Source organism: Silene latifolia, unplaced genomic scaffold, assembly GCF_048544455.1.
Source record: "Silene latifolia isolate original U9 population unplaced genomic scaffold, ASM4854445v1 scaffold_88, whole genome shotgun sequence".
In the NCBI taxonomy this organism is placed as follows: Eukaryota; Viridiplantae; Streptophyta; class Magnoliopsida; order Caryophyllales; family Caryophyllaceae; genus Silene; species Silene latifolia.
The window spans coordinates 121,947-133,550 of NW_027413793.1; the positions used below are offsets into that span (position 1 = coordinate 121,947).

General features: G+C 39.1%; 1 protein-coding gene across 1 annotated transcript; it reads right to left on the reverse strand.

The window, feature by feature from the left end:
* Nucleotides 1–7,435: 7,435 nt before the first annotated feature.
* Nucleotides 7,436–9,391, reverse strand: LOC141640517 (uncharacterized). Its single transcript, XM_074449288.1, has 4 exons — nt 9,155–9,391; nt 8,846–8,981; nt 7,872–8,685; nt 7,436–7,829 (listed from the first exon to the last, which is right to left on the reverse strand). The coding sequence occupies exons 1-4, from the start codon at nt 9,389–9,391 to the stop codon at nt 7,436–7,438; spliced, it is 1,581 nt and encodes a 526-aa protein (XP_074305389.1).
* Between the last annotated feature and the right edge of the window lie 2,213 nt (nt 9,392–11,604).

Genomic DNA, 11,604 nt, shown 5'->3' on the forward strand with positions numbered 1-11,604 from the left:
TCGAGCCGCCTCCGTCTACCAGGATCCTTCTTCTTTGTGGCGGTTCCAATCTGCATAGAAATTACCAGGCCATCATGATGAACATCGGGATACCTACCAGGTCACAATCATTAAAAGTGATTGTTGGAATGTGGTCTCAGTTTTGCGGGGTGATGCGATCCTTGGCGTCCTGGCTATCTTTTTCTTCTTTGAACCGGTCGGGCCGCAGATTTCTGATCCACCAGTTATGAATTTTACTTCATAGATTGGTGGTGGTGGAGGGAGACTACGATCCTGCTTATGCTCCTGATTCTTTTTATCCTGGTTTGCGTTCCTGCCTTTCGCCTTGATCAAGTCTTTCAAGTATACAGATTTTAGCAGGTAAGCCACTTCTTTCCTCAGGGTGAAACAATCATCCGTGGTGTGTCCAATATCCATGTGGAATTCGCACCATTTAGAATTGTCTTTTCTGGGGTTGGGATTTTCTGACTTCTGGGCCATCCGGCGGTGATCCCATGTTGTCAAGTCTCTGGATTAATCCTGCAATATCAACACTGAAGTTATGTTCGGAAATAGGTGGATAAACTTTAACCTTACCTTGATACTCATGAGCCAGGTTAACTTCTGATTGATCTGGCCTGGAATATGGAGTAGGCCTCTAGTTGTTTCCTTTGTTTCTCTTCCTACTGCTCCTTTCATGATCCTTTGGTCTACTGGGTGATCCAAGTTTATAGCTTTTATCTTCCTCTAGCCTGATGAAGGCAAGAGTCTTGGCCTGAACGTCCTCGAAGGTGTGGCGGGGATACTTAGTGAGCTCATTGTCAAGTTACTATATGGTAGTAACCCCTGCCTGAATGCCTCTACTGCTGTTCCAATGTCACACCTGGGAATGGATACCTTCTCTTTGATAAATCTTGCAAGGAATGTCCTGAGATTTTCATCAGGCTTCTGTGTAAATCGGTAAAGGTCACTGGATCCTTTTTCCAACTCCTTGTTACTCGCAAACTGCTGGTTGAAACTGTTGATCAGGTTGGCGAAGAAATGGATGCTTCCAGTTGGCAGGTTGATGTACCGTTGCAGAGCAGGGCCGGTCAGGGTTGTTCCAAATCCCTTACACATGCAGACTTGTCTAAATTTGCTGGGGATAGATGCAGCCAGCATTTTTTGCTTGTAGAGGGCCACATGATTTTCTGGATCTGTGGTTCTATCATAGATTTTCATGGATGGGATCACAAACGTGTTTGGTAAGTCTACTTTTGCTATTTCGTCTATGAAAGGTGAATCAGCATAGCTGTCAGGGGCAGCTTCTTCCATGCTGGCAGGTACTCCGGGTATCTTGTCAAATTTTTCATTGAGCTTCTTGATCTCCTGGATTACTGCCATCATGATGGCTGCTGCAGATTCATCAGGTTTCTCATTGTTGTTTTTTGGCTCATCATCACCATCAACGTTAATGAATTTAGGATCACTTGGACTCCCAAAACTGGAGAAATCGATGTTTTTGATGATTGATGCAAACGGGGTTCCTGGCTGGAATCTAGAGCCTGCTCCTTGGGTTTTTTCTAATTTTTATTTCAGAGCTGACTCAGATTCTCTTAATTGCAGGATTTCTGCTTCAGTTTGGGCTACTTTTTCTTTCAAGCTTTCCAACTCAGCGATTTGCTGGAGAGCTGTGTTCAATTGTTCTTCAACGGTGGGCTGGGCCATTTTTGTAGGATTTTTGAATTTTGTAAGATAAGAAAAAAAGGATTTAAAGAGCTAGATGCCCCACGGTGGGCGCCAATTGTTTTGTATGGATTTTGCGCAAGGCGAAATCAGGTCAGGGTAGATTTGGGTAGGGTTAACTAGCTCTAAATGGTCAATTAGTCAGGTCGTCAGGGTTAAATATAAAGCTGTAAATATAAAAATAACGACAATAAAACAAAGATTTTTGTACGTGGAAAACCCTTGAATGGGAAAAAACCACGGGCACCAAGCCAGGAGAGGATTTTACTATGTAATTGGGAGAATAATTATATGGTAACGACAATGTTTATATTTCTCTAAGTGTTGTGTATGTGGATATATGTTTCTTCTTGTGTAGACGATGTGTCTTGCAAATGTCTTCAAAGTATTCCTTATATAAGCTTCACTTGAACGGCTGCCTGATGCTAGAACTAATGCGGATTATTCTCCATAATTGTCCATAATAATTGTCAATATATCTCCCTTAATTGCTGCATTTACTGCGAGATCTTTTCATTCAATGCTGCGCACATATTCCGTTTATAATATGAGCTCCTGGTTTGATATCGTCCTGATATTTTGACCGTTATCCTCTCCATAGCCTGGCGCCTATCTTCATGTGTCCTGATACCCTGACATCCTGACAGCCTGATAGTCAGGTCAAGATGAAATACTGATCAGGGACGTCTGCGGATTTCCAGGCCTAACAAAACCATTAGTAAGATTCTCTCTAAGAGGCTGCAAAAGTTCCTCCCTCATCTTGTTGGTCTTGAGCAAGCAGCTTTTGTTTAAGGCAGGGACATTCATGAAAACATTATGCTCTCCCAATCTTTAGTTAAAGGGTATGATAGGAGGCAAATAACTCCAAGATGTCTGGTGAAAGTAGAAATCAGGAAGGCTTGTGATTCCTTACAATGGGTTTTTATTGAGAATATGCTCTATGCTTCCAAATTTCCCCCTTTGTTTGTCAAATGGATAATAGGCTGCATCTCAAGCACATGGTTTTCCATTAAGCTCAATGACTCAGTTCATGTGTTTTTTCAAGGCAAAAGTGGCATTAGGCAGGGGGGCCCACTCCCCCCCTACTTATTTGTCCTGAGCATGGAAGTTTTATCTAGATATTTTAGAAGAATATGCGCTCAACCTCTAGTTTCTTTTCATCCAAAATGTTCCAGAGTTGGCCTTACCCACCTTATATTTGCTGATGATCTGATGATCTTCACAAGTGGTGATGTCCCATCTGTTCAAGCTGTCTTGAGTACTCTGTAGAACTTTGCTAATTGGTCAGGCCTCCATGCTAATCTTTGAAAAGTGATATTTACTTTGGAATTTCGCATCCTACTATAAAAGCTCAAATTTTGAATGTGATTGGGTTTTCTGAGGGAACTTTCCCCTTTAGGTATCTGGGGTTACTTTTAAATTCTACTAGGAATACAATTGACAAGTATTTTGTTCTGATTAGTAAGATTCAGGTTTCTACTCAGCATTGGACTACAAAATTTCTCTTTTATGCTGGTAAAATTCAATTGCTGAACTCTGTCATTTTTTGTCTAGAAAATTTTTGGTGTGCTAGTGGATTGTTACCCAAGAGTGTTCTGAAATTGATAAACAAGATGTGCAAGGATTTCTTTTGAGGAATAGAAGGAACCAGTAGAAAGTTGGTCATGAAGAGCTGGTCTAGCATTTGTTCTCCTAGAGAAGAAGGAGGGTTTGGTGTCAAAAAACTCTTGTCGTGGAATAAAGCATTGCTCACAAAATGGCTATGGATGCTTGATAAATCACCTACTGGTATTTGGGGTAAATGGCATGCAACTTATCACTTTCCTCATTGTTCAATCTGAGAAGTAACAAGCAAAGGGCACTTTTCTGAGAGCTTTCGAAGTATTATTTCAGTTAAATGTGATCTTCAGAACTCGTCTATTAATGGTAAGGAGCTAGTTGCTAGCTGGGCACATGGTGAGAGGTTCAGTGTCCAAGATGCATATAACTGGTTCAGGACTAAATTTTCTGTCCTGGTAAGTGTCAAAGCTTTGAACTCTAAAGCTATGGTGCCAAAGCACGGTATCATTGCTACCTTGGCTATTCAAAAGAAGTTGGCCACTGTTGACTCTCTCCAACATCGTGGTCTGATTATTGTTAATCGATGTATTCTCTGCAAATCTGCATCTGAAACGCATTTCCACTTATTTTTCAAATGTTCCTACTCTCAGAAAATTTGGGAAAGGCTACTGTGTTGGCTAAAAATTACAGGTAGGAGTGCTAGCTGCATGCCTGGTTTGTCAGCTGTATTACAGGTGTCGTCTATTTCATATGGGAAGAGAGGAACGGAAGACTATTCAGGGAAACTTATAAATCTGATGCTCATCTTCTCCGCAACATAAAAGTCTTCATTAGTGCTTATATGCTTCGTAAAGCCTTTTCTTGTACTAATATTAGAATACTCAGTAGCTTGAATGGTCTTTAGCCTTTTTTTCAAAAAGGCTCTAGAGGATATTTCTTTTGTTTGAAATGTATCCTTTTTCCAATTTGCCCCTTGTGGATGAATAAAAAGGATTATACCTTATGTTTTGTCATTCTCCTCGTATTTTTTGAACTTTTTTTAAATTATATCCTTAGGATTTAAGTGTGTAGTATTGCTTAATTAACAAACTAAAATATCTACCGTATATTTTCGTTTTCAAAATCTATCATTGTGGGATAATTTGTCTCCCAAGCAGTAAGCTCTCCTCTTCTTCAATCTTCAATTTTTAATTTACTTGCTTATTTAACGGACTAATATTTTTAATTTAATTGATTATTTCACGGACTAAAATATCTACCGTATATTTTTTTTAGATAGATGATGGATTGATGGTTGGACACAAAAATTAAATAAGAATTGTGATATTGGCTAGTTTTTAGGAATTAGTAAATTGAAGAATATTGCTCAAATTCTTGTATGGAGTTTTGATACGCATTAATATAGGTGTTATATTTCATTTCCTTAAATTTTCTCTTCCAAATATATTTAGTAACTGTATTTTAGGAAACAAAATTATTTTTCAGGTGAACAATATAATATTTTAGGGTAATGTAATAAGTAAGGAAATAACAAAGTGTTCTTAAAGATGAGCGGGAAAATTTGTAATAGAGAGTTGCCATGTGTACGGGTGGTTTTTCTATTATAATTGTATAAATAGATAGATGATCATACCACTGATGTAAATCTCGCTTGTAAGTAATGTAAAGAGTCTCTTCTTGTGGCGCCACAAACTACGAAGAATCGATTAGAAAGTCTATCTTCATTGTGATTGCCCATGGTCCAAATAAGCATATCTAAAATTGTTCACAAAAATAAGTCGATTAAAATAGTTTGATAAGAGCAATTAAACTAAACAATAAAATTGGTGATAAAAGATAATTATAATACAAAACTATTTTGAGAGATTAGAAACATTCAATGAGTAGATTATACAACCTGTTGTATGTAGTTGTATGATGTAGAATCCGAGCTGTGTACTAAAGTTTTCGAGTTTTGTTTAAAAGAATTTGAGCTATGCCATAAAGTTTTTGAACTCACACACTTAAACATAAAAAAATAAACTCTTACAAAACTCAGAAAAGTTACACATAAGCTCAGATTAATGTAAAAGGTTTTACAATGCTTATTTTTTTTTATTTTTTTTTGGGAAAGTGTAAGTATATTATATCAACAAAATATACATCATCCGAGTTCAGTACAAAGGACGTATAACAACCATGACCAAAACTACATCAAGACTGGGATAAATAAATCAATGTAAATTCCTAATCCATGTTTCATGAGAGGTAGTGATAGCTGAAGAATTCCTTGCCCAAAACCTGGATAAAATCCCTTGAATAGCCTGAGGGACAATCACCCTGGGATGAGTCATCTGCTGCATAAGTCTAGCTTTGTTACGTACTTGCCATATCAAGTAAGTTAAATGAACATGGCAAGCACAGATGATTCTTCTTCTGAGTATGCTTCTCCTTCTCCCTCTGCTATTCCATTGCATAATGTCATTGGGATTAAAATCCACCTGAAGCTTTACTGAGTAAAGAGACACATCTCTTTGCTAAAAGAACACCCAAAAAACAAGTGGTTATGGTTTTGCCGTCGCATTGTGACAAAGATAGCAGGTCATATCAGGGTCTCCACCCATACGAGCTAGTCTATCCCTAGTAAGCAATCTACCAAGCTTTACTGCCCAGAAAATGAAAGAGGTCCTAGGCACATTCATAGAATTCCAACAGATCTTCAACCAGGAAATACGAGGTAGACTCTGTCTCAACTAGTTATAGCCTGCCTTGATAGTATAATCATCAGAAGAGCCCAACCACAGATCAGAGGTGTAAGCAGTCCTCACCTTAGCCATGATATGAGCAATTTTTTTCCAAGACCAACTGCAATCTTGTGGAGGAGAGTAGTTGGTCCAGTGAGACCCCTTCAAGTAGACATGATTAATCCATCTCACCCACAAGTGATATTTCTTAGAAGCAACCCACCAAACATATTTCCCAAGCATATCAGTGTTCCAAATTTTGGCATTTTTAAGGCCTAAGCCCCCCTCTTCTTTGGGTGTACTGACATTGATCCCAATTGTGGCAGGAGCATGCATATAAGAGTTTGTACCCCCTCAAAGATAGTTCCTGCAAATACTATCTATTCTATTCATGATGCAATTGGGAATAAGGAAAATGGAGGCCCAGTAAGAGTGCAAAGTATGAAGAACGGAGGTGACTAAGGTAAGTCTACCAAAGATAGGAGAGATGCTTAGCCCCCAAGCCCTAATTCTTACAGTAATCCTATCAATCAATTTCCTTCCCTCATTCTTAGTTAGTTTCTTAGAGGAAATAGGGATGCCTAAGTACTTGAAGGGAAGAGATCCTTCCTTAAACTCAGAAATTTGTAAAATATCGGTCTTTACTCAAGATCGACCCGTTAAAATAAATTTCAGTCTTTTCTTTATTAAGACACAAGCCAGATGCTGCTGAGAAAGTAGAAAAGGCTCTAAGTATCCACATAATAGAAACATCATTGCCTTTACAGAAGAGGAGCAAATCGTCAGCAAAAAGCAAGTGATTCAATTTCAAATGAGCACACATGGGATGGAATCGAAATTAACTGGCGCCCAACCACGTAAGGATTCTAGACAAATAATCCATACAGATAGTGAAAAGGAGAGGAGACAAAGGATCCCCTTGTCTAAGTCCTCTCTTACCGTGAAAAAAACCAAAGGAATTCCCATTTAAAGATAAAGAGTAAGAAGGAGTAGTAACACAAACCATTATCCGAGTTAATGAACCGCTTAGGGAAGTTCAAAGCATGAAGCATACGATGCAAATAATCCCACTCAACACTATCATAGGCTTTCTTCAAATCAATTTTGAGAAGACAACGAGGAGATGCGACCTTTCTCTTATACAATCTTACAATATCTTGGCAAATTAGGACATTTTCCACAATGTTCCTACCCTTATTAAAACCTCCTTGACTAATGTTCACAATGTCAGGAAGAATCTCACCCAATCTATTGCATAATAGCTTAGCAATACATTTATATAAGGTGTTGCAGCAGGCTATATGTCTAAATTCCAGCACACTCTTAGGGTTAGAAACTTTGGGAATCAGGGTAATATTGGTAGTATTAAGTTGTTTAAGTAGCTTACCAGTAAGGAAAAAATCTTTCACAGCTGAACAGACATCATCACCAACAATGTCCCGGAGTCTTTAAAAACTGACTGGTGTAGCCATCGGGACCAGGACTTTTGGAGCGGGAATAGAGAATAGGCAGAGTTTAATCTCCTCATTGGTGACAGGCCTGAGTAATATATTGACATGGTGCTCAGTAATGCAATTGCCAGTTCTAACAGTAGGTTTATGGACCTTAACAGTATTGCTAGAGGATCCTAGAAGGTGAGAATAGTAATCCAAGAAAGCCTTCTCAATAGCTTGAGGGTCCTGATGTATGGAACCAGAAGCATCAACTATTTGGAAGACCTTATTATGAATCTGTCTAGCTTTGATTTTACTATGAAAATATCTTGAATTCTCATCACCCCCCAGATTCCAATCCACCTTAGCTTTCTGATGCAGATAACTAGCTGAGGCTTTGCTCAGGTTTCTATAAGATTCAGCAGCCACTTATTCAGCAGCAAGTATTTGCTGATCATGAGGGTTAGAGTGCATCTGAGACTGAAGGTCATCTAGAAGAAGTTTAGCAATCTCAGTACTCTTTTCAATATCAGTAAACTTGTTTTTGTTCAGAGATTTCAGGGGCTTCCTTAAAGCTTTGAGTTTAGAAACAACTTGGAACATTCTAACCCCTGCTATAGGCTTCCTCCATTCCTGGATGATGATATTAGTGAATAAAGGGTCCATGCTCCACATGTTGAAATACTTAAAAAAGGGTCTTCTCTTATGCTCAGTATTTCTACGTTGACAAATGCAGGGGCAGTGATCAAAAATACCTCCATTCATGAAAAAAGCAGTGCTAACAGGATAAAGGTAAGACCACTCAATGTTGATGAGGCATCTGTCAATTCTAGAGAAAACTCGAGTAGAAGGAGAGTGCTTATTGTTCCAAGTGAAGTAAGAACCATAGGCTTGAATATCAGTCATCCCACAGTATTCAACACATTGCCTAAAGTCTCTAATCTCAGACCAAAGGACCTCACTACCCAATCTTTCATTAAAATTAAGCAAGGAGTTAAAGTCTCCACAAAGACACCAAGCCTTATCATTATTATCTTTAATATGATTAAGCTGTGCCCAAAGTCTCTGTCTTTCAATATCAGAATTAGAGCCATACACCACATTATATTTGAAACTATCCCCAGTACCAATCTCAGTGACATCAACAGTAATATGTTGATCAGAGCTAGTAATGAGCTGAACATTGATGATCTGTGGTATCCAAATAATCCAAAAACGACCCCCGGGATGATGTATATTATTGTTGACACCTTCCCAATGATGTCCTAAATTATGCAACACATAAAGAAAATCAGAAGCTTTTATTTTGGTCTCAACTAATCCAAATAAACCAATATTATTATGATGAAGAAATCTCCTAACTTCTAATTGTTTACTTGGATTATTTATTCCTCTAAAGTTCCAAAATCCTATATTATCCATTACCATTAAAATGCTCAGTGCCACTTCCCTCTGGCTCTTCTATCACACTCTTTTCTTTATCCTTTGGAGGTGAAACAACCTCTAAATAAGTTTTCCCAGGGCTAAGATGTGAGGCTACTACATGCTCCTGCCTAGAGATCTGTATAATAGGGCTAGTAGAGAGGGGGAGCATGGAAGAGTCATGAATTATAGGTCCTCCAAAAGGGGCCCCTGTTGGTGGAGGCACCTTAGTGGGTTCTGGTGAACCAGGTGGGGGGGGGGGGGATTAGCCTTAATAGGGATAGTAGTAGGTTTAGCTACTGGCCTCCAGACCTGGATTATCCTTGGGGCAGCAACCTTCTTCCTACAATCCTCCTTGGTATGGCCAACTCCTCTGCAAGATCCACACACCACAGGTTTCCATTCATATTCTACACACACACATACTTCAGCTCCAGTTTCATCCTTGAAGTAAATTTTATCAGGGAAATCTTGTCCAATATTAAACTCCACCATAATTCTGGCATAGCCAATTCTAGTCTTATCAAGGGTTGCTTCATCAAGTCTCATATAATTCCCAACTAAAGATGCAAGCTTTTCTAAACATTTCACCCCCCCCCCCCAAATTTCAGACCTAACCCACAAAGACGAATCCACACAGGGACAGCTTTAACAGGTTCTTTAGCCATGGAAGCAGTTGCAGTTCATGGTTTGACAACAAGAGGTTTATTTTCAAATATAGGGAAGCCTTGCTTCAAGACCAAGTCTTTACATTCCATAGTGGGGAAATGAACAATGAAGGCACCATTAGGGAGAAAGGAAATTTTATCAAATTTATATTTCCCCCAATTATTATTGATAAAAGCCGACATCCTAGCCCATGGTGGATTGCCTCCCAGAATATAGCATATAACTGCGGTGGACCAATAATCAAGTTCCGGTTGGACATCCTCCATAGAAATCTGAATAAGTTCTTTAGACTTAGGGCTAGAAGGACAGGAGCGGGTCTTACCAGTAACTTTAGTCCACCCTGACTCCTCTGTAGCAGGAGCCTCTTCTACCTCCGAGTCGACATCATCTTCCACCACCACATCCAGGTTAATGACAGGAATCCCCACAATCTCACTAACCGGCTTCGTGGATTTCACGTCAGCAGATTGCGGAATTGCTATCTCAGCAGAACTGGTTGCAGCTATCACCAAATCCTGAGGTTCATCCATATCGTCACTACTGTCAAGATGAAGATTATCAATATTTGTAAATGAGAGTCGTAATTTAACTTTTGATTTAGGCTTGCGTTTGTTGAGAGAAGATTTAGGTTTAGGTCTCTTTGCCATTTGCAACTGAAACATTAATTTCCTAGAGAGGATTCTCTCTCTCTCTAGGATTCATTCTCTCTAAGATGTTGATTGTACAATGCTTATTGTACAACTGGTTGTATAGTAGTATTTGTGGAAAACATTAGGACTGCAAAAAAAAAAATGGAAAAAATCTTGCATTTACAAGGATGTACATAGAAAATTTAGTCTTATATATAACGTTTAGGTAAAAAACTGTCAAAACACGATATTCTATCTCGTTAGGGGTTAAAGTGACCTACTCTTTTTAGCCTCGTATGGGGGGGTTAAATTATATGTGACTTATGACGAAATAATGATGTAAATAGTGTAAAGGGCAAAATAAAGGAATAATGACACAAGAGATTTTGGTGACGCGGAAAACCCGATATGGGAAACAACCGCGGGGGAGTCGATATCCCGCCAATATTCCACTATTTGATAATTATAATACAAGTATAATATTCAACGAGCTAAGTTCTGGTGACGAACAATTAGCCCGGCGCATGTACGACACATATGGTATAGCAATCAGGCGTTAAGGGCTGTTTTTGGGTTTGGTGAGTGCTGTTTGTGAGATGTGGTATCGTACGTACGCTGGTTTGGTGGGAATAACAAGGTCATAATAATGATTGGGTAATCATTACCTTATGATGGTGGTAATTTCTTTGTGTGAGTGTATTCGTATTTGATTTATGGTATTGGGATGATGATGACGGATGATGAACATAAGGCATGAGATGATGATGGTATGATGGCTTTGGCTATTCCTTATTTGTACGTAATATTGATGAGTAAAGTGGCCGTGTACGCCGTCTTGTATGTTGATGAATATTCCCCTCTTTTCTCCTCTTGTCTCCTTATATTTATAGTGAATAGACCCTAGTGGGTTTATTAGGGTTTCCCACTTAATTGCCTTGTTTCTCAAGATAGAGTTTGGTATCAATTTGGACTTTCTTTATTCAGAATTTGGTAACAATTTGGACTTCCTTATCTCACTCGTGGTCTTGTCGATATCTCAGTCCAGGCCGAGTTCTTCTTCCTTCGGTCAGTTGGCCCGACTCCCCCATGTATGACATGGGTCCATTTGCTTAATTAATTACCCACTCGTCTCGTGCCACGTAGCTTAGGCCAAATAGTGAATTTTGGCCCAAACAATTTGCCCTTAATTTCGCTTCTCAGCTTCGTTGAGGAGGGAAATTGATTATTCAAATTCTACCCGCTCTTTGTCACTCGCTCTTTGGAACAAACATTGCTATACTTCCGGATTTAGCCGAGGCTTTGTGGAATAAGATCTTTGCCATCCTGCTTGAAGATGGCACTGGAACTCTGCTAGAGAAGGATGCAAGAACTCTGCTAGGACAGACTGCAGAGTTTCTGCTGGAGGAGACTATTTGGCTGAAACCATCTTTGGAGTAGATAGGCTGAAACTCTGTTGGAGCAGCC

Bases quoted from the DNA above. Each gene is read 5' to 3' on its own strand.
- LOC141640517 (XM_074449288.1), bottom strand. From the start codon at position 9,391: ATGAGACTTGATGAAGCAACCCTTGATAAGACTAGAATTGGCTATGCC. The intron at 8,982-9,154 runs GTCTGGAGGCCA...CCTATTATACAG, and splicing joins CTGCCCCAAGGATAATCCAG to ATCTCTAGGCAGGAGCATGT. The intron at 7,830-7,871 runs GCAAATACTTGC...TGAATCTTATAG, and splicing joins CACTCTAACCCTCATGATCA to AAACCTGAGCAAAGCCTCAG.